General features: G+C 41.6%; 1 protein-coding gene across 1 annotated transcript; it reads right to left on the bottom strand.

The window, feature by feature from the left end:
• Positions 1-15825: 15825 nt before the first annotated feature.
• Positions 15826-21852, bottom strand: LOC120737291. The gene is made up of 5 exons (XM_040037905.1): positions 21651-21852; positions 17952-18974; positions 17557-17712; positions 17166-17258; positions 15826-16732 (listed from the first exon to the last, which is right to left on the bottom strand). Exons 2-5 carry the CDS (start codon positions 18966-18968, stop codon positions 16409-16411), a joined length of 1590 nt encoding a protein of 529 aa, XP_039893839.1. The 5' UTR covers positions 18969-18974; positions 21651-21852; the 3' UTR covers positions 15826-16408.
• Positions 21853-24418: the final 2566 nt, after the last annotated feature.

Consider the following 24418-nt stretch of genomic DNA (forward strand, 5'->3'; position numbering starts at 1 on the left):
CAACAATGTAACCAATGCAAAGTGCCTTTGGATGCACACACACATCCAAAGGCATTTCTTTGGAAACAGGAAAAAACACAGAAGACGACCCAGGAAAGCAGACACGTCATGGTCTAGTTGACTTATTTCAAAACTAAGTTACAGCGTTCTTGGACAAGACTGTTGTCATGTAGCATATTCACCAAGACTGCATGATCAGCTGTGTCAAAAGTCCTGCCTTCCTGGAACATAGCCTTAAGGGATTCAGTCACTGAATTGTGAAAGACCTCTAAATATACTACGGTATTTTAGCAGGGAGGATTTTAATCGTACTTTTTTACTTGCCCTTTCACATAGTCCTGACTAATACTTTTAAACAGCCTTGATTCACAGCACTGCTGTTGGTCGGTTGGTCCTCTTCCAGTGTTCACTGATTCACAACTTATCTGCTTACACTTCCATTAAATCTTTCTCTTTTTCTCTGCCCTAATACTGCCAACATGGTGCTTTTACTAAAACACTGTTTAAATGTACACAACATGACATTTGCTCAATGTCATGTGATCATGAGTACAGCAGCGGATTGTTTTAGTGATAGAAGCACCATGGATGACGAATTTGAAGGTACCAGCTGTCAGTTATGAAGCTAACTTTCAAAAGTTACATGAATACAAACAGGTACCTTGTCGGGTTTTTTTTTTTCGTTTGTTTGTTTTTGTGTTTTTGGTTGGGTGTTTTTTTAACCCTGTCCTGTCTGGCTGTTTTTGTGGCACAAATGTAACGGTGTAGAGAAAGAGTTGAGCGCACACGGGCAGAAATCCTAAGGGGCACCAGGGCTCTGGTGTGGTGTAGATGGCTTCAGCAAGAAGTACAGGCCCTGGTGTGTTGTAGATGGCCATCAGATCTTGTTCCTTTACAAAGTTATTCGTGGTGACAGGCATCCTTTCCTTAACCAGGACTTTAATGATGTTAAATAGCGTGTTTCTAAGCGATTTGAAGAAAAAGAGCGAACATGTGTAGGTTCAGTCCAGACGGTTCTCATATTTCCTCTTTTTCCGAGGTCGTCATTTAGGAACGTGGTGGGTAGCCGAAAACGTAATATGGTGACGATTTGTCACCTAGCGTAAAATGTTACGCTTTGGGAGTGAGAACGGGTTGGTACAGTACTCTTCAGCAGAGGTTGAAAAATAAGAATTTTTATTTAAACAAGTCATAAACAAGCAGCCCTAAAGAGAAATATAAATTTGAACATTTACATTTAAAACTCGGGCACATTCTGCGACTGTTATGTTACTTTACAGTCACACACTGGTTAAAAAGTACAATTAGACAAACTGCTACAAAAAGAATCACAAACGTGACAAAGAAACATTTAAAGGCTACAAAGAAACTTGTAACAGCTACAGGACACAATATTCCACACAGAATGGTAAAGCTACAGCCCGAGCAATATAGGATGTTTTAAATGATGGACAGACCATGAAACAGTGACACGACATAAACAGTATTCAGTATTTAGCATCTGAAATTGCAGTTGCGGTATATCTGCTGTGAGCTAATATCAGCAAATATAAAGCCCACCAGTAAAGGTAGTTTCTAACCATTTTGTCTCCACTGCTAAACATGTAAAAACTTATTGGGTAAACTGTGCAGCAGTGGCAAAGAAAATGTGTGTCACAATCCTGTGACATTTGTATTTACACTTCATGTAAGTGGCTACGTTTTAACAAACAATGAATGAACCTTTACAGTGAAAACTGGTCACTTTGATTTTTGGCTTTTTACTTCTTTTTGCACATCTGCAGTGAGCTGGATGGCCTCGTAGGAGACTGCAGCGTGCCGGGATTAATTGGGCTGCACGGGTCTGACGCTAAACCATCATTAGAATGTTAAAGTAATGCGTGGGCAGCTTAATTGGACTTGAAGACACGCTTAATCAAAATTTAGATCACACCTTTTTCTTTTCTTTTTTTAAGTGACCTCTAAGCAGAACATCTAAATCTGCTGTGAGAAGCTGCTTTATAAGGACTGTATGTCTGACTCGCCGAGGATCGTTCATTTAAAGATTCAAGCCCACCGAGCAACCAGCGTGTTTGTTATTCACCTGTAATGTTCTCCTTGGGTACTGGCATTTATGTGGATGTTGCTGTAACAAAAAACACTCATTTAAACCACTGTAGACCAACATACTTTTCAGTAAAAGCAGCCATCCCCAACAGAACCATGTTTTTGTAGGTATAAGGGAAACCTCTACAATATCACACAAAAAACAGTTAAAACCCACTAACCTCTAGGTTCCTGCATTATTTCCTCTGTTTTTTTTCACCAGGAAGTTTGTGCCATCTGAGCAAATTGATATAATAGTGCCTGCATGACAGGAGTGGTGCTGTTTTATGTGTTTGTGTTGTTAGCGTGATTTACAAAAAGCATCTTAGAAAGACAGAGGTTTTTCTGCAAAAAAACCCCAACACAAAAATGCAAAAGAAAAAAAAATTAGTGGAATAACGTTAGAATAATGTTACTCAATATAACATTTTGTGAAGACTTTGAATATCTCAGATTTAGTACATTGTCAAAATCTGGAGAAATCTTGAAGTTCAAGTTTTGCTGCCTTCCTCTCTGCTTTTTGTCCACACTCTTATAACCTTCCCTTACTCTGTTCTCCATTAATTTCTCCATTCAAGTCCATTTTCAGTATTTATTTTCATGTTTCAATGTCTCCTTGATTTAGTACTGGTTGCTCAGTCTCTAAGACCGGTTTCCACTGATTTTCAGTCCAGTTCTTGTCTAATTTGGCATACCTCAGCTTTTTCCCCATTTCCCTTCTTTAGACAATGGAACGGTGGCCGTCGAGAACTGCTGAGACTTCTGATGCCCCTTCAGCAAACAGATGGATTCAGAAGGACCTCTCAGGTCCCAAGTCAAGTCTTTGCTGGATTTGTTAGTTTTTTAAGAAAATTACTTTTAAACACTGTTCATCTGCTGTAGATTTTTTTTATACCCACCACTCCTCCATTTGTCCAATTTCCTCAAAATTTTCTTTAAGGTCACACTGCACATTGCGCTAAAAGAAGTTTTTAACTACAAGCCTTTTGAGAATAATCTATGTATACGCACCACACCAAGTCGTCTTGTAGATTTAAAAAAAAATAGTTGGTGTATTGATCTGCTTTTTGTTGTACAAATTAAATCAGGTACACATGTTTTAACAGAAGTGTGGTGCAGTTTCCCTCTGGTATCTTTTAAGTCCAGAAAAAAGTATCTCTGAAGTCCAGTAGTATATTAACAGAGTACCCTGAAGTAAATGCCGTGAATGGCCTCAATAGCATCCAGACTCTCACTGAATGGTATTTATTGAAGAGCTACCAAAAGGGGGAAAAGATCAGAGCTAGCAAACCCAACTTATCTGTCAGTTAATAGGCTCGTTAGCTTTGTTGCTAACCAGGCACGCAGTTTATACAATTACACCGTCTTGTTTTATGACGTCTTCCCGTTTCTATGGATGTCTTAGTGATATTATTATTTTCACGTTGCGAGAGACCTGATCCAAAATTTCAAAACTTAAATCAAAAATCTCGAAACTTATTAATTTATGCTGTAATTTCAAAATATAACTTAAGTTAGGTAAAACAAACAAAACAAACAAACAAACAAAAGCCTTTTTGTATCTGATGTCAAAGTTATTATTGTTATTATTATACCTTCGACAATAGAGCTGGAATGTCATATCTCGGTAATGCGCAGAGACTGAGCAACTTTTGCTTGAGTTATATCTGGATTGTCTGCAGGCACGTGGGGGGGGGGTTTGAGCACCCGACCCTTTCCTGACGGTGTCCTGGTCATTCTCCTCTGACCTCTGCCACCAACAAGGCTTTTTACCACAGTGAACCGCCTCTCACTGGATGTTTTCTCCCTTTTTTAAGATTGTTGTCTGTAAACCTTAGAAATATCCATGTGTCAAAGTCCCAGCAGATCAGCAATTTCTGAAATACCAACGTGGCTCACACAGATTCAATCACTGTGTAGTTCAGACTGGGCCATGATAACAGCGGTCAGCGTGGTTTATCTAGAGAAAGTAAAAGTCAGCCTTGCACGCCATTGCCCTGCCCATGACTACATGTTTTAAGACTAACGTAAGGAAAGTCTTTGTATGACTTCTGTCTTCTAGGTTAATCTTATTCATTTAGCCTGGAACAAAACTGATTAGACGTGGCACTTTATATAAAATTAGTATTAATTTAACATAAAAGCCATGTTAATCTGCCACAACATCAATTTATGTGAAATTAATTAAATAAAATGAATGAATTAGTTCAGCTAAGGAGGCTGTGTTGCCCTTCTCTCTACCATGAACCACTCCCTCTCCAGTCAGGATCAATGTTATATTAGACTTCGTTTATAGACTCAAGTATGTATGTATGTCCTTGGTCTCTTGTGTTCTGGGGGCCTCTGGATGTCTGGAGTTTGGATCTCCTCCATACCTGCTTCATGCCCTGGAGGACGGGGCTGTGGCCCCCCCACACCCTCTAGTAGATCATTACATGAAGGGACCTTTTAAAAACAAGCGCGTCCATGCTCACAGGTGTACACACGGGTGATCACACCCACAAACTACACCCTTTTTGGCTCCTACCTCAAAGCACACTGTGTTCTGTTGATCTTATGTGCTGCAGCACCTCTATTCCTTCTCTGTCTGAAGCAAGCTGTTTTTCTCCTTTTCTCCCATCCTCCCTGTAAGCCAACTTTTTTTTTAAGACAGAGTGGTGTGCTTTAGATGACCGTATTAGGAATATCTGCTCTCTTTGACAAACAAATCCAGCAGCAGAAGAAATTGAAAATAACATCACGAAGTCACCGTTGAGGATTTTATTCTAATTAAATCATCCAAGAAAACTTGGAAGAAAAAGACGCATGATTTTACAGAAAGGTTTATCATTCATGTTTTCGTTTTAATCTCTTATTTATTCTGCTTGTGGCTCTAAAAAAAAAACAACTGTATCCTTGAAATGGTCATAGGATGTAAAGGGTGGTAGAATGATACAAAATGTCAGTTTTGACAAGTCAAAGGCTGATTTGCATATTGGACTAATAACTAAAGTTCTAGAAGGTTTTGAAGAGGAAAATTATATCTGAAAGAAGCCCTTACTATAAAGCTTAAGAGCACCGAATAGCCATGGGATTTATATGATAAAGCCCAGCTAATTCTTTTCTTAATCCATATTAAAGCAAGTGGCTCTGCGCTGTGATTCAGCATTAAACGGTTACGTTTAATTGACTGTAGAAAAAAATCTCTTCTATTCCTTTTCCCAGTAGTCCACATACATCTACTTTAAAAAAAAAGAAGTCATTTATTAAGATTTTGGATAGGTTCAATATCACCTGGTGACATTGATATATAAAGTTGAATACCGTCTGCATAATTGTGGTAGTTAATATTATTGGTGGTTATAGTCTGGCTTAACGGGAAAACGCTTCCTGGGTAAAAATCCTTGTTGTAATCTTTGCAAAGAAAGAGTGCAAACCACAGGGAACAAATAAACAAAACAGAACAAAAATAACCATCTACACAGGAGAGTGCATTAGTTCTGTCCCTGCTGAAAACGAAAGTGCTGTATTTAAGATACTCTAGTCCTACTTAGAACCAATATCCTAAAAAATCCCAGACGTTGGGAGGTTACTGTGTTATAGATGCCAAAACACTGAACACAACCTATACCAGAAGAGCTTAAATAAAGTACAGTAATTGAATAAAATTAAATAAAATATGGCAAAACAAATAACTCAGCAGAGGTACAAAAGACAGAAGATCAAATTAATAAATAGCAAAAAAATAAAAACTACAGAGAAAAATGTGTGGCAGCTTTAAAGCTGGACCATTTACCAGTCCAGTTCTTGATCTTAATTACGAGTCCCTTGGTTAGCACCCTATCTTCCATTCAGTCACATTTGGTGCTACGTATCAAGTCTCAAACGGCCCCAAATAGGAGACTCACCTCTTTGTTTACCATATCCTTCCCCTGGTTGGCTAAGGAGGAGCCGTACATCATCGCAGCATTGGCCATAGGGTCAGCAAAGAGGTTGTTCATCCCACCACTTCCTTGCATGTCATTTGAGGGTCCTCCCATATTGTACCCAGAAGTGTAATACCCCTGACTGTTCATTGCAGGAGCTGCTGAGCTAGTGTCTTCAAACAGGACGGAGTCACCTGCGGTGGGGGCTGCACGAGCTCTCGGCTTAGCTGTGGAAAAATGGTAAATCTGATTATCTTTTGGTTGCCTTTAGTTTATGTTTCACTTAGGTCTTCTGAGTTAGTCTGTCATGTTTCTTGTCTTCTTGTCCATGTTGTGAAATTGTATTGTCATGTCTGCTTTCCATTCTGTTTCTTGTTTTATTTTGAAGGTCTGCATCCTATATCAGTGTAGCCAGCTTTGCTTCCTTTGTGTTATGTCAGATTAGTGTCAGCTGTTTCCCCATGTGTTTCCACTTCCCCTAATCACCCTTGTGTGTATTTAGTCTTTTTCCCCCCTCTTCATTCTTTGTCAGGTTGTTTGTTGTCCTTTGTGACACATTTCTGTGTTTCATGCTCCAGATATCTTTGTATCCACGTCAGGTTTTATGTTTTGTTTTTTAATGTTTTTTTTTAGTTTCCCCAGTTTGTTTTTTAGCTTCATCTCCACCTTTTGTTTTGTGTAGTTTTCACCAGCCTTAATAAATGGCTCACTTTCTGTTAACATTCAAGTTTTGTCCTCCTAATTAATGCTTGTGTGTATTACATACTTTGTTAAGCACTTGGTCAGTGAACACTGTTTTAAATGTGCTTTATAAATAAATTTAGCTTGCTGTCAACTTTTTATTTGTAGCTTTAGCATTTTTAATGAAGCCATGCAAATTTTTACCTTTATTCTATGAAACTGCAAGTTTTATACCCCTGAACTAAACAGAGGTATAACAAGCCATATTTCTTGTGGACAGTCTTCTTAGCTAAGTTCTTCTGCTCTGTAATGAACGCGGTCCAGCAAGAGTGCAGTGTAGAAATGCAGCAAATGTGTTATCAGTGTAGCTTTGTCAGAAATCAGGGAGAACCTTACAGAAATCAGAGCCGCCGTGCAATCTGTCCATCCATCTGCCATACTCAAGTCTGGCACTGCGTTTCAACATAATTATGAAACTCGAGGAGTATTTCTCTCATACACAGCAGATAGTGCCTACTCAGCACCTTGCCCATTGTGCCCGGAACACACTGTTAAAATTCTTACAAACCACATTAAGGAAGTTTTGTGTCACTTCTTTGTGTGAGTAGTTTAAATAGGTAGCACTACAACAACAGCTTTCTGGTGACCTATGAAAGGCAAAGGAATGCATCTTTGTTTCTCCAGGGAGTCGTGATAGCATATGGGTGCGTTAGTAACCAGCAAAATGCTCTAAAACTGTCCATCTATAGCTGCCGTTGGCACCAGGGGGACGCGTTAGGTGCATGCACGCGTGTCTGAGGCCTCAGAATCATGGCCATGAACAGTGCCATGGACAACCACGGATGCAGCCACTAGTACACCTGCTCCAACCACGGCCACAGCTGCTCCAACCTCGGCCACATCTGATCCAACCACAACCACAGCTGCTGTTCCAACAACAACCGCAACGCAGGAGGTGAGATGAGGACTGGAGCTGATGATGGGAAAGTTTGATTGTTTATAGTTTGTGAGTCATCGTGAGATTGCAGCTGTCAGACGATCATTAGCTGCATTTCTTCAGAGAGAGATATGACACCCAGCAGGCAAACAGAGCTAAAAGCACCATTAATGACTGTTGTACATGATTATTAATATTGTGGACACCTTATGTATGTAATTGATGTGTGATTTAAACAATCTAGGGCCCAACACTGACCCCTGGGGGACACCAGAAGCATAACTTCCTTCTCTAATATATGAGCAAGAATTCATTTAACTTCACAAACTGGTGCCAGTCTCTTTAAAAAAAAAAACTCTGAAATTACTTTAAAACTCCTCATCTGATCTATTGTATCAAATTTGTTTCTGAAGTGTGTAAATAATCCAACCGCATATTGTTTTTGTTTTTTTGTCTATGGAGTCTAATAATGCTAGATGGAAATGCGGGCTGGTTCACTGGTTAAAAAGAAAATAAACCGCTTCGCACATGTCAGATACTGTTGGAGGAGAAATTGATTCATTTGCTGGAAGCACTAAAATAAAGTGAAGGTAAAATTAGGTCACATGACAAAAACTATTGTTCATCATAACATTTTTCAGCTGTGGAGTTTTATTACTAACATGTAAACAGCATTAGAAGATTCATACCACAGTACATGCCATATTTTATCTGTAACTCTACAGGCACAAGGACCCAGCATCCTCTAAGTGGCCTGCTCAGCATGTGGCTATGGACTAGTGTACAGTATTTTTTGCACACAGCAGTACATGTTTTGAGCAAGAAGTGAACATGGACAAACACTGGTGGACAATTTGCGCATTCCTAAAGCCCATGAAAACATTGTTTTTATGCTTTTTATTTTTTAAGCAATGTTAAAACAGTATGCTAATGTACCAAAAAAAAACCATAATTAATTTGCAAGTGGTGTAATTCTGACACTTTGTGCACCGAGGACAGTATAATGCTGTTTGAGTCCAACTCCTTTAAATCTAGTAAAAGAAAGATGCAAAGTTTTAATGTGCGGCTTTGTTGACACTGTCAGAGAGGTGTCGACGTGTAGTGGTTGGACTTTTTAAATGAATGATGCTGACTCCTTTAGGCCTTTAGTGATGGAATTAGCTCCAGCTTGTGCCTTTCTCTGTTGTTAAGAAAATTGGTTTGCATTGAGCTAGTCTTGACACAAATGACCGCTGACAAATGATAGAGTTTTAATTTGTCTCTGCAGGTTCCTGGCATTTGTGCATGAAATGTTACGGAGGATAGGGATGTCTTGGCAGGAGACAGTGAAGAAACTATCAAGCAGATGTTTATTGTAAAGACAGAAAATAATTTCTTCTTGACAATGTCATGCAAGTAATAGGTGCCAAGTAGCGTAGCATTGGTGAACTCATAACTATGTTATTTCTGATAAGAAGAATGACAGCATTATGCCAAGTTTGTGGCCCAACAATCAGATTCAACAGTTAGCCCTTTGGGTGTGCGCTCTCTGAGAAGATGCTGAACTCGTGTTTTTCAACCAGGTTTCTGCATCCCACCTCAGAAGGATCAATAAAAGGTCCCTGCCCTGCTGCTTTTGACTCCTGGAAGCGGCATCTTTCAGTATTTCACTCTTGTGCTCTCTTGTCCCGTAGGGGAGAACTCAATGAGTTGTACAATAGCTGCCCTGTCCAAGCTTTCTTGGATATAACCATGACTCGGATGACTGAGAATCCTCACTTTCAAGATACACAACTGGGAATTATATTACGCAATGAAAACCTACTTTAAAATGAATTGAGTTGTCCGTCCAGCTCTACACACTCTGTGGTGAGTTTAATTCTTCAGCGACGGTGATGACATAGGCGGGTTCAGAGAGCCAAAGTAATCTTTATTGGTTCAAGGTTCAAGGTTCTTTATTTGTCACATGCATAGTTATACAAGTATAACACATAGTGAAATGTAGCCTGACACGCTCCTCGACATGTGGGGGGGTAGAGGAAGAACATTATATATATATATATATATATAGTATATACATTGGGTGAATGTGCAGTAGTAGCAGCAAGCAGGTGTAACAATAATCGACTTCTCACTGTTGATTTACCATTCTTTAAGTGTGTCTAAGCCATAGGCTATTGGCTAGAAGACATGTTTGGCAATATATAGCCAAATACAGCAGCAAACGGCTTGAATTTAAAAATTTGTCAGACCAAATTTGTTCCTTTGCGCTCTTGCACAACTTTTTTTTTTTTTACCAAGGACAGTCTGTTCCTGATTTCAGTTTCCTGATGCATATAAAACGCATAATGCTAAACAAGAGTGTTGCACTGGAGTCAAAATGGAGCCCCCGATGATAGGGCACCAATTCCTGATACAGAGATGCCGAAGCTGCCTGTGTTTGTCTGTCGTACACTCCGGAACATGTGGTTTCAGTTACAGAATGTTTTACTTACTTTCTCTTAACCCCCACTGACATGGTATTCAATCCAGTATGTGCCTGGATGGCAGACCTTGTCACTTTGTTTTCTGGCAGTGCTAAAGGCTTCTAAGTAATCAGAAGGAAGAAGCCAAAAAGGGAAAGCGGAACGAACTGTGTAGCCTCATAATTCACAAATATCCTGTATGCAGCACCATTCATCAAAGCTGCAGAGAACTCCTTTCAGCATTTTGTATACCTTCTGACATTTTCAATTTGCATTATCATTAGCAGTCTATTGTGTTTATTGAACTGGAAAAGCAGGCCTGCCATATTGTTTTTTTTTTTACCTTTATTTGTGTTTGTACAAATCTCTCTATTTAATTATTAGTTACTATTAATATCTGTCTCTCTTCCACAGTGTGCCTTTGTCCTGACTCACCCCCAGTCAGACACAGCAGATGGCCTCCCCACCACGGGCCTGGGGTTCTTGCTGGGGGATGAAGCGGAGCTATTCATAGATTCCATAACAAAGTGCAACGAAGGGGAGGCCGATGAACAGGCTTACGCTGACGTAGAAGTAGGCTCACTGCATCACACCGTGAGTTTTAAGCTTGACACAGGAGCCACTGCTAACGTCATCCCTGCCCGATTGTTTAAGAAGTGTTTTAAGCAGGTTAGCTTGGCAATCTGTTGAAAGTTGGACCTCAACTACTCAGGATGATTTTTCATGAATTTTTGAAAATTGACATAATTCTATTGTATTGGCTGATTGCGTTGAATATAAGTTTCCTTTAATTTCTGAGAAATTCTACAGTAAATCTGGATGAAACTTGGCACACAGGTACAGTAGGTGTCCCAGAGAAGGAATCTGTTGAAAGTTAGACCTCAACTACTCCCACATCACATTTCACAATAAACTGTTTTGTTTTTTTAAATGTAATGTTTAGGTATGTACTGTTTAACAGGTTCTAAAAGTGATCTGAAGGGGGACAAATGCTGAAAAAGCAACAAGGTCACAGCCTCCAAAGCAGGAGAAAGTCTTTGAACCTGACCATTTTCAGAGAAACAATGACTTACAAATCATTCAAGCATAAAAAAGACGGCTAAATCAAGGGACGAACCACTTTTGTGCTGGTTCATCTTGGCAAAGAACCAATTTTAAATTATATCTTTAAGCGCCTTTGCTCTATGACTGTTTACATTAGCATGACTGGTCTGCTTACAGTATTGGCAATAAATCTTCATTACTCTGTCAGCTATCTGGTGAAATTAAAACCAAATTAAGTCACATAGTTAGAAGTCGCTGTATTCTACTTGTTGGGGGGGTTGTCAAAACATTTTCTGTGCAAGTATAAACCTGCTACTGGCTTTTTAATATGTAATGCTTAATACAAGATCTTTATAATCCTTCTGATCACCAGGCAGTGACCACTTTTGATTGGGTGGGAATAGAGCAGCGAGTGAGCATCATGCGTGTGCTGCGTCCTACACGCTCTACCCTGGCACCTGAGTATTTGAAGTAATGTAAACACATCTGAACTGTAGTATTTCCTGCTGTGCCACATGTGTGTAAAAGTAACCTGGAAATATCCGGACCTGAAGGCTTCTTCCGTAAATAGTCTTTGCATCACTGTAAGCCTTTTCTTCGGCTCAGTGTCCTGCCATCAGAGGAAGTTGCTCTGTTCAAGCGGTATCCACAGGGCATGGCATAACCTCGTAAAACAGGGTGATAATGTTCCCTGCTTCCCACATAAATCTTCAACTTTAGCACTCTCACTTACGTGGCAAGAACGAAACAGTTCAGAGAAGTTTTAATGTATTTTCATAATAAATATACATGAAATGTAGAGCAGGGTAATTTGTGAGTGTCCACTAGTTGTGCACTGGGGTGGTTTGATTCTATATACACTGTATGTTTATGATGTTATCTCCTTGGGCTCTCACACTCTGGGGCCTCTGGATGTCTGGGGACTCTCAAGGCCTGGAGTTCCCTACCCCTGCTCTAGCAGATAGTTACATGGGGAAACCTTTTGAATACAAGCACGCTGATCCACATGGGTGTGCACACAGGTGTTCACTGTTCATAGACACAAACTACATTTTTCTTGACTGCTACCTCAAAGCACATTGTGCGCTGTCAGTCTTGCGCGCTGCACAACATCCATCCATCCATCCATCCATCCATCTTCATCCGCTTTATCCGGGGCCGGGTCGCGGGGGCAGCAGCCTAAGCAAAGAGGCCCAGACCTCCCTCTCCCCAGCCACCTCCTCCAGCTTATCCGGGGGAATACCAAGGCGTTCCCAGGCCAGCCGAGAGATATAATCTCTCCAGCGTGTCCTGGGTCTGCCCCGGGGCCTCCTCCCGGTGGGACATGCCTGGAACACCTCACCCAGGAGGCGCCCAGGGGGCATCCTTATCAGATGCCCGAACCACCTCAGCTGGCTCCTTTCGATGTGGAGCAGCAGCTGCTCTGACGATATCTACCTATTCGGAACCATGATAACAGGGTTCTTGCTGATCGGAGCTGGCTTGGCCCTGGCTTATCGGAGAATTAAGAAAGCGGAACCGGCTGTTCAAACTCCCCCAAGGCTGCCCGCTGGGATTGAAACGATGTGATGAATACACACCGTGAAGAAGCCTGCAGCATTGCAGCCCAAGCCCATCTGCCAGTCTATAGCATAGTTGTAGTACCGTCCACGTGTGAGCATATCCGCGGTTGCAATGACTACCAGGTAGATGCCCATGCAGAGGTCAGCAAAGGCCAGGTGGCACATGAGGAATCGAGGAACAGTCAATGAGAATAAACTGGATCAAACTGCATTTGGAAGCAATAATAATTCTTGGGCATTAGATTGTTACAAGGACAGTTATAAATTCAGACACAACAACACGGCAACGAGGCTGTGGAGGAGCTTCGCACGTGTTTGGAGACCACAGACTGGGACACATTGAAGGCTGCTTCTAACAGCTTGGACGAGTTTACGGACACTGTCACCTCCTATATCCACTTCTGTGAGGACAGCATTGTGCCATCACGCACCAGGGTGAGTTATAACAATGACAAACCCTGGTTTACTCCTAAACTCAAAAAGCTGTGGCTGGAAAAGAGAAAGGCGTTCAGAAGCGGAGACAGGGACTGCTACAGAGAGGCCAAGTACAAGTTCACTAAAGAAGTGGACATTGCTAAACAACAGCACTCTGAGAAGATGCAGCAGCAGATCTCAGAGAATGACTCGGCCTCTGTGTGGAAAGGTTTTAGGAATATCACCAACTACAAGCCTAAAACCCCCCACTCCACTGATGACTTGCTCTTAGCCAACACCCTTAACGACTTCTACTGCCGTTTTGACGAGCCACCAGGCAGCCTTCACACCTCCAACGGCCCCAACAATAGAGGCACTTTGGACACAAATTCCCCCACCTCTCCCCCCTCCATAGAGCCATCACCACCTTCAAACCGTTCACCTACAACACCCGCCTCCTCACCCCACACAAAAGAGGATTTCACACCACCTCCTCCCACCACAACTCTTCATATTCATGAAGCAGATGTGAGGAAGCAGTTTAAGAACCTGAATGCTCGGAAAGCTCCCGGCCCAGACGGCGTGTCTCCTGCCACCCTCAGACACTGTGCAAACGAGCTGGCCCCAGTGTTTTCTGGCATTTTCAACTCCTCACTGCAGGCATGTCATGTGCCTGCCTGCTTCAAGTCCTCCACCATAATCCCTGTCCCCAAGAAACCTAGGATCACTGGACTAAATGACTACAGACCCGTGGCTCTGACATCTGTGGTCATGAAGTCATTTGAGCGCCTAGTTCTCTCCCATCTCAGGACCCTCACGGCCCCCCTCCTGGACCCCCTGCAGTTTGCATATAGAGCCAACAGGTCTGTAGACGACGCCATCAACATGGCCCTACACTTCATCCTGCAGCATCTGGACTCCCCAGGAACCTACGCCAGGATCCTGTTTGTGGACTTCAGCTCTGCCTTCAACACCATCCTTCCAGACCATCTCCGAGGCAAGCTTTCCCAGATGAATGTGCCTGATCCCATCTGCCGGTGGATCACTGACTTCCTGACGGACAGGAAGCAGCATGTGAGGCTGGGAAAGAATGTCTCGGACTCCCGGACCATCAGCACCGGCTCCCCTCAGGGCTGTGTTCTTTCTCCTCTGCTCTTCTCCCTGTACACCAACTGCTGCACCTCCACCCACCAGTCTGTCAAGCTAATCAAGTTTGCAGATGACACCACCGTTATTGGGCTCATCTCGGACGGGGATGAGTCTGCCTACAGGAGGGAGGTTGAACGCCTGGTGTCCTGGTGCAGCCACAACAACCTGGTGCTGAATGCCCAGAAGACAGTGGAGATTATTGTGGACTTCAGGAAGCACACAGCCCCACTCCCCCCCATCATCCTGACTGACACCCCCATCACCTCTGTGGACTCATTCCGCTTCCTGGGTACCACCATCACCCAGGACCTGAAGTGGGAGCCCACCATCACCTCCGTCATCAAGAAAGCCCAGCAGAGGATGTACTTCCTGAGGCAGCTGAAGAAATTCAACCTGCCAACACGGACGATGATGCAATTCTACACTGCAATCATCGAGTCCATCCTCACCTCCTCCATCACCGTGTGGTACGCTGGAGCCACTATCAGGGACAAACAGAGACTGCAGCGTGTTGTGCGCTCTGCTGAGAAGGTGATTGGCTGCAGACTCCCATCTTTGCAGGACCTGTACACCTCCAGGACATTGCGGCGTGCAGCTCGGATCTCAGCTGACCCTTCTCACCCTGGACACAGTCTGTTTGACCTGCTCCCCTCAGGCAGGAGGCTCCGGTCCATTCGCACCAGAACCTCTCGCCATAAGAACAGTTTCTTCCCCTCTGCTGTTGGACACATGAACAATAACCATATGACTGTCCCCGCCACTAACACATGACCCTACGCTGTGTTCACTGCATCATTCCATGTTTGGCACTGATCACCACCTGCACTCATGTATATATCTTTCAACGTAGGACTCTTAATTCTTATTCTCATGTATATATCTCATGTATATCTCATGCACATATCTTTCTACGTAGCACTTTTAATTCTTATTCCTACTTTTATTTTTTCATGTCTATTTAAGTGCTATTTATGACACTATGTTTGCACTGAAGCACCGCAGCAATTTCCTAATGTTGTAAACCTGCTCAACATTTGGCAATAAACCCCTTTCTGATTCTGATTCTGATTCTGATGACAACTCGCCTCTTAGGTCCTTCTTCCTCTAAAATTGGAGTCTATCTGAATCCCAGAGCAGGTATTCTGTGCTTCTACAGCGTCTCTGACACCATGCACTGAAAAAAGAAAATAGTTGAACCAACTTAATTGAATTATTTCAATTGGTAACACCAAATTTAATTAAGTTCTTTGAAATGAAGTTAATACATTAGATTAACACAACTGATTTAAGTTACATGTACTTAATAAATTAATTGTTGTCAAATAAACATTTTGCATTAATCCAACTTAAAATTAAGACATTTCAACTTAAAGTTTTCAGTTTTTCCAACCCAATAATTTGCATAACCCAAAAGTAAAATATTGCTCTTTGCTAACCTAATAATGTGGTTTAGTGTAAATTACTTTTTGTAGTGACTCTAAAATGAAATTTTAGTTTGTTTAATAAAGCTTAAATCAAAATTTTAAGTTGGCTGAAAATATTTTTCAAAAATTCAAAATCCAATGTTTTTTTTTTTTAATGCTTTATTGTATAAATGTAATAAAGTATTACCTTTATGGCAACCAACACAGCTTTTGGTCAAACACATTATACACATTTGTCCTTTTTAAAAACACATATGCACAAAATGCAAGTAACGCTTAGTAGGACCACAAAGTTGTCATCAAAGTGTAAAGTGCAACACAGTATTACACAAATATCAATCTCAACACATATAGTGTCAACTATGAAAAAGTGCCCCAAGAGTATACAGAAACTTCTCTTCAGCTATAGCCAATGAATAAATATCTGAACAGTGTAGCTGACCAATGGGGATGAAAAAATATAAACACTCTAGAGTTTTAGAATGTCACAACAGTTTGTTGTATAACTGAGCACATCAAACCTGAAATGCAACCTTTCCCTTGAAACGAAGGCAAATATGTCTGAAAAAAAACTTAAAAAATAAATAAAAATACCATACAAAGTATGTATAAAAGCACATTAAATTGGGGTTTGAGGTCTCTTGGAGCATAAAAAAGGCCCAACATCCAAAAGAGACTACATATTTTACATGCTATATGTCCAAACACAGTTGTTCCTTCGCATTATGGCACAAGGCCATTTGTTGGTCATTGTTCTGTGCCATTACTGGGAGCTTTGAAGTTTGATATACAGATTTTGGACTTTGGGGGACATCTTGTGCTGATCAAGCTGCATGAAGATTTTTTGGAGCACTTCAAAAGTGAAGCAAAAGGGTTTTGGATAAGCTAGGTTGAGTGCATAGATCAAACCTAGAAGCAGGGCACAAGCTGAGGCAACCGAAGTTAGTTCATGCAACACTTCCACACCCTCAATGACAATGCCAATGTCTTCAGGTGGCTCCTGCAGTCCCTCCCCCTCCTTCCGAATCACATACACTGCCATGGTGACCTCCTCCAGGTCCCTCTGAACATCATCTGCTCCACAGTCCTACAGAGGGGTACAAGACACAAACACAAATCATCATTAGCCTCACTTCTTACTGTGATTAAGTGTTTGGGTGATGTACCAATATGTGTTATGTGCTGGGCTATTTCTTGGCTGGGTGTCATCACACACCAGAAACAGCAGAGAGAGGTGTATCAACCTGACTCTAATCAAATTGTAAGCAAGAAAGATAAGATTTCCCAACATGTCAAACTATTCCTTTGAACTTGAATAATCAAGTAAGCCCGTCTTACTTAAAACAAAGTCAATCCAATATGTAATGTGTTGTTGCTGGGAATTACATAATGTCCAATATGGTCATGATAATAAATACATGTCAGCAATCCAACTATGGTTCACGTGTTATGTTTGTTCTAACAGTTAACTTTTTTTGTGTCCCTTTGACAAGATGTGCTGACAAACTGTTGAAACTTACAAGGTATTCCTTGATCAGGCCATCTGCATCTTCTCCCAGGAAGATGGTGAGGGCTTTCAGCACACATTCCCTCCGATGATTAATGTCCACAGTCTAGAACAACAAATGTTGATTAATTTTAAACTCTAAATTTCATAAGACAGACATCCTTACTCTTATTGCTTAACTTACATGTACTTTATTTAAAAACAGTAATTCACAAGCCCAGAGATTCATTACAGAAAGAAAAGGGGATGAGTTCAGTGGTGTATTTTTTGAGTCGTTAAAAACATTCATGCATATGAAAGCCATGATTAGCATTGGCCTGCCCATATTGTCTTTATGAAGGATTCAGATATATTTTGACAGCCCTCTTAGTTACGAAGTATCTTGTTTGATGGTACAGATTTACCTGGTCCAATGTGTCCATGATGTTCGCAATCTTTTGGCGTGTTGCTCCTCCTTTGGCACGTATGACTTTGATCAGCTGACTTGAGTGCATGTCTAACTGGGCCATGAACTTCCACTCAAGAGGAACAGCCATGAGCCTCTGGAACTCTGTATTTATCTAAAAACAAAACACAATAGACAGTAGATATTGTATTATGGAACAAAATGCTGAAACTGATTGTATGCCAAAATGTCTATATCCCAAAAAGTATAACATATATGGGAATTCAAAATGTAAATTCTTTCATTAAGTTCAGTGTTATAAAATCGCAACCACATCAAGTTATGACCGATTCATGAAAGTTAACTGCAATAAATCCCGAAGCATACATACGATCACTTCAGTTCCATTCTTACCTCTTTCTGTGTGAAGAGTGCAGGCCATCTGTCCTTCAGTTCCTGAATGCTTGGTTCTTGGTTTACCACCTCATGTTGTCTGTAGGCAAACGTGTTAGCCATTTTGTCTGCGATGACCCTTTCATTGTCCCTTATCCCGATCTCTGTCAGAAGTTCTAGTCTCACTTTTTCCATGCTGTCCAGAGTCTCACCAGTAGGAAAGGATGGATAAAAGTTAGCTTCAGAACGTTTTGGCTTCTTCACTTTTTTAGCAGGGAAAGCATCTGTAGTAGCTTTAGATTTCAGTGAGTTTACACACAGCTCTGGACACCCCTGTAATTTGAGCTGGGTCCTGTAGTTTGCCATTTTGTACTTCAGTCGTTGTTTCCAACCGTAGCAGCCATTGAATGATCCAGGTTCTTTCAAACATGGGTGCTTTTTGATAAGGGCCTCTGCAGCTGCGCAGAAATGTGCATCCTCTGGATAGGCCTTGTAACGGTAAATTTCTTCTGCAACTCTTTTCAGGATATCAGACAGCATTCGGGCGCTTAAAGTCAACATTTTTTGGCTCACACGGTACTCAGTATTCCCCCTCTCTAGCTGTAGCTCTGTGTCATATGAAAATTGGGGAATTGCAAAGTCTTCTGGCCACTGTTGTGTTCGAGATGACATAGATTCAAGGGATGAGAGGATAACTGTGTCATTTGATGCCACCGAAATACCGTCATCAGACTCAAATGAAAGAGACAGAGATGAAGTGGACTGATCGGCACTGATCAAAGGTGGATTTGTTTGCCGGTGGATCACTTTGATTGTCCCCAAATTCCGAAGTTCGGTGGTAGAATTCAGATTGAAGAAGTCGTTGCCAAAGTCTTGGTCCATGTATTGCAGTCTGAAGTTACCTTTTAACCCAAAGGTAGTCTTTATCGTGCTGAGAAGGTCTTCAAGTGACTCTGGGATGCCATTTGGAAGAGTCAGCTTTTCAATGTTGTTCTCTCCTAAAATCACCTTCAGTCTTGCAGGTGTTGAACCAGCCATGGTGGTCTGAGAACAAAGCACAAGCACAGTTAGTGAGGATCAACATGTAAACCACTGACATTTCCAATTAGGAGAATTTAATGTCAAACTAGAGGAAAAGAGAGAAGGCAAAGAGAGGAGGAAAGGGGAGGAGAAAATGAAGAGGAGAGGTGGAGATCAGCTGAGGCAGCGAGGAGAGAAGTCAAACCGAAGAGGAGAGAAGAGGAGAAGAGAGATGGCGAGAATATGGGAGACATTGAAGAGAAGAGAGAAGGAGAGGAGGTGAGGAGAATATAGGAGACAACAAGGAGAGGAAAGAAGAAAAAGAGAAGAGAAGCAGAAGGGGGGAAGAGCATAGGATTAGCATTCACTGACTGGAATCCAGCAACCTGCATTAAAAAAATGACATAACTGATGAATTGCCAATGACATCATCACACCACTTTGGCTTGCAGTATAAAATAAATATGTTCTGAGAACACATTAGTATTGTATGGGTCTGGGTTTTGTTTTCCCACTTAAGAAAATACTTTATCATATTTTGAGGCCTCACCCTTTAAACATGGACATATCTTTTCAAGGTGACAAGACGCATCCCTCTAATTTTGTAGTCTGCCAGTGGGTAGGTATCATGCAGTTCTTGTGGCTCAACAAGTTCCACTTCTTTGCTTGGTGATGTTTTGAGATCATAAGCTCTGTAGTGTTCCATATACCATCCGCTAAGCTTTTTCAGAATGAAGATTAGTTTGTCCTGCAGTATCACCATTTGGATGATTTCACCAAACTCTGGCAGTCCTCCCAGTGAGCCATGGATCAAGATCATCCCACACTTGTAGATTAGTCCATTATATGCTACACTTTTAGCCAAGCACACATTGTCCATATCTGGAGACTTCTGTCTCAGTGCATTTGAGATGTCCTTGTTAAGAACATCAATGTGAACAGTGGAAACATCTGTTACTTCCAGTTGGCAAAGCTAATTGCATGCAAATGATATGCAATCTGATACTGATGTCTCTGTGAAAGGGAAAGAAGTACATTTTTGAAGCATCTGATGTTCCTTGCAACTCTTTTAAAAAAATCTATGCTTTGCTTCGAATCGCATAGTCCATAGTGCAACCAGTGGCCCAAACTTACGGATCAAGTATGGATAATGTTCCAAGTAGTGGTGCTTTGGTTTAAGATTAACATCTGGGAAAACCTCTTGAAACTTGATTCTGTGCTCGGAGATCTTAAAACCAAGATATGCAATGGAGTCCTCAGTATGAACAGGACTGACAACAAGATCAACAATGTCCTTCAAGTCTGTTAAGACTTCATTAAGTGTACAGTCCTTGCAGTCCTTGCATCTCCACATGAAGCATAGCACTGGAGAAACAAAGAGACACGCTTTACTGGGTGTATATAAATAATTTGAGAAAACACAGAGGGAGAGTTGGGCAATATTACAATATATCAATATGGTGATATGAGACTAGATCTCATCTCAGCTTTTTGCCACATTGCCCAACACAAAGCGAATCATTTAAACACAAAATGTATTCATCAAATGTAGCCAGCCCTCTCTAATTAGATTTTAAAGGGATAAGTTCAAAACAAAAGTTTAAAAACAAAACCCAAATGCCCATAGGTACATTTTTTTTTTTTTTTTGCAATTGTTTTATATATAAAGCCGATTCCTGTTCAGTGTAAAACTGAATTAAGTTTAAATGAGCAGTGTTGGGAAGGTTACTTTTAAAATGTATCCCATTACAGATTACAGAATACATGCCCCAAAATGTATTTTGTAACGTATTCCGTTACGTTACTCAATGAGAGTAACGTATTCTGAATACTTCGGATTACTTAATATATTATCATGCTGTTTACAACTACATGAATGTGATTTATTACTATTACTGAAGGTCCGCGGCTCCGAACAGTAGTAAAGGAACCTCTGGCTAATACGTGGGTTCCGTGTCGGGCTCGTAGCCGAAAAATAGCTTTACTTTGTTGTCTAGGCCAACTTTGCTAGCGAGAGACAGAGAGAGGCGTTGAAAGGCTGCTCCAACGGAACTTATTGTTTCGGAGGAAAACACGAACACAGTGTACAGTCGAGTCTTAATAGCTTACTTACAACTGGGCTCGTCAGGCACTCTTCTTGGCTGCAGTGGTTATTATTATATTTACATGCTTCCAGCTCCCGTTTCTGCTTGATGATAACTCGTACTTTTCCACTCTCCTTTTTCTCCCTCCTCGCGCTCACAGACCCATAACGTGTATGGCAGTCCATTCTCCCTGCAGCACGGACTACACTGCCCATGAGGCTACATTCTTTAGGGCTATGTCTGTAACACTCTACCTTTTAGCTTAGCACAACAACAACAAAAAGGTGCTCTCTCACCCAGGAAACACAGTCGCAAAGAGAGCGCGTGTCACCCTGTAACCATGGTAACCGTAACGCTGCAGCCTGGAACAACAGAACGTAGCTGTCAAACAAAACCCAAACAGTCCTGACCCACGACAATATGAAACAGGAATGTACTGCAGTGTAATCCATTTATTTCAACAAAGTAACTGTACTCTAAATACCACCTTTTTAAACGGTAACTGTAACGGAATACAGTTACTCATATTTTGTATTTTAAATACGTAACGGCGGTACATGTATTCCGTTACTCCCCAACACTGTAAATGAGACATTACTATTTTGAACTTGCATACCTTTGTTGTTGATGAAGTGAAAGTACGCAAGTTCACAGGTAAAACGAGCTGCCTGGCACGCCTCCACACAGGAATGCCCCTCTTGAAGTAGTCACAGAGCTGAGAAGAAGTTAGGTCAGAAGGTGGCGATGGGGCATCACATTGGACACCAAGCCAAAGGTTGTGGCACTGTTCAGGGTTCCAACCAGAGGTGATGTAATCTTTCTGCCATCAGCAAACACCCCTCTGGAGAGGTTGACAGGAAGGAAAGGAAGCGCTACCCAAAGTCCTAAAGATTAAAGATATGTTCGAGTTAGTCTGTCGATCTTTCATCATGTTTACAGTGTTCATCTGCATCTATGTACTTATATATGTATTCAGACACAGACCAGAAGTGTGCTAGGTCTACAAGAAATCTGATGGCTGTATTTTCTGTGTTCAATAGCGTAATACTTTCTTCTATGATTTCTAATTTTGATTTTCTGCCGCACACCATCTCCCTCTCACACGGCTGATCCGTGCGTGTACGAGCGCTGCACACACCCTTTCTCCTCGCCTTCTTAACGTCATGTACATTGAAAGCAATGCAAGCGGCAGTAAATGCATGCTTCCTGGAGCCACCACAGCTAAACTTTACCTCCTACATCACCCGTGGCCGTGACCGCATGAACTATTCGCGCCGACAGGCATACTGCGAACAACCACTCGTGTATAAATGCGCGCGCCCGAAGTAACGTAGTCTGAAGAGAACCGCGGTCCAGCTTGCCGCTATAATGTGCTAATGCTAATGAATAACTAACAGTAAGCCAACACCGACACACTGCATGAATACACAACTTTAAGCTAGCATTACGATATTAAAACAAGAGAGTACTGCCGGCAAACTACTAACTTAACCTACATGTCCAAGCACAAACTACCAACAGGTCTGACATTTCGCTAATGTTAGCAGGGCTGAATGATAGCGGTTTGGTCAGGTCAATTTACTAAACACTTAACAATACAGTTGGAATATTTTTATATCTAATATATTAAAATATGTGTTCTACATTTGACTTACCTTCAAGGACTATGGAAAAAGTAATATCTTCGTTACCTTATTGACCAAATTGTTCACGAGGTCCTGCCTGCAGCCAAGTGCCTCTCAAATTGTTGTTCTCAACCGCAGGTAGAAAATTCTGGAGAAGGCGGAGACGTCATGACATCAGACGCACTGCGTCACGAGAAACCTAATTGATGCAGGTTGACTCTAATGAGAATAGCAGGTTACATGTGTACTGAGGGAACAACACGTAATAACAAGTTGATATACTCCACAAATTTAGACTGGCTCCACTAAAGCAGAAATCTTAATGAAACTGACTCTGAACTTTACGTAACTTCAACTACTGCTGAAATACACTTTTTAGAGTGTGGCCCTGCTACACAGAGTCCAGACGACATTCACTGAGCCGCTCTATGCTGGACTGTGGATTTGGGGGGGGGGTATTTTATTTCAACCACTGCTACATCAAATGATATACAGTAAAATACTGTTTAACTGATTTTGCCTTTATTTGTTATATTTTTTCTATGATCTTGATTTTATTAATAGAATTTATATATACATATACACGCCCGATTGCCACTGTAGCTTCTTTTCAGGCCCACAGTTTGTGAAACTGCCTTGCAGTTTCTCAGGTCATTGCACAGTCTGACCTCAGGTGAAATTACTGGGCCATCAGCTCCTGGGAAAAATGCTATTCAGATAATAAGTGAACAATCTTACAAAACAAAAAAACAAAAATAAACCACGATAAATTGCATGCATCATTCTGCAAACAATTTGTCTTCTTTGTACACTGGACAAAGCAAAAACTTCTGTATTTATCTGAAGAGTTAGTTGGGACTGAAGCCTGATAACAACTGTGTTTAGACTGTTCCTTCCCATTCCATGCAAGGCCACCCGGGTTGGCTGGAAGACTGTTTACTTAGCCTGGCAGGGCGAAGGACACTGTCTCAGCTGAACTCTGGACACGCACACACATACATATACACTGATATGCACACACCCATCCCCCCCCCTTTCCAAACGCCTTCGATGGTGGGTGTCGGTCTGTGCTCGTCGTCGGCTTGTCTGTGTTCCATGGTGTTTCGTTCCCCTCTCTGCGTCTCTCTGCCCCGCACCCCGTTTCTTACGTTCTCAGGTTTGTTATTTGGTTTTCCCAGTTTAGGTTTCTTTAGTCATTTGTCACTGCCAGTTCCGTCACCCCATTACTTGTAAATAAACATCACTTGCATTATCAGTCAACTGCCTGCATTTTGGGTCCTTTTCCTCCAACACCACGCGGCTCGCCTCGGCTGCCGTGATAGTACGAGCCGACCAAACATGGACCCAGCGGCATCCGCACCTTCCGAGGAGCTTCGGGCTTAATTGACGCCGATTTCTGGCTCGTTACGTTTCCCAGATCCTCTGTAATCATTGTGCACACCTTTGATCCCATCAGTCCACTAACCAGCAGTCTGTCTGTTGACTATCTATAAGAGTCATTCGCTGTCAGAGCTTTCTAGTAGATATAGTATCCCACATATTTTGTTCTAGTTTAGTTTAGCTTTCTTCACTAATTACTTCTTTGTTTTGTTCTAACTCATATCTCTTTTCTCTGGATCTGTCCACTCATCTAAGCCAGAAAAGCTTCCCTCAACAGCTCCCCTTCAGACACCATCACCAGCCTGTCTACAGTCTTTGCTGCTTCTTCTTCTTCTTTTTTTTAAAAAAAAACAATTTCCCCCCTACTTCTTTTTCTCAG

This window comes from Simochromis diagramma, unplaced genomic scaffold (assembly GCF_900408965.1).
Source record: "Simochromis diagramma unplaced genomic scaffold, fSimDia1.1 OVJJ01000044.1, whole genome shotgun sequence".
NCBI lineage: Eukaryota > Metazoa > Chordata > Actinopteri > Cichliformes > Cichlidae > Simochromis > Simochromis diagramma.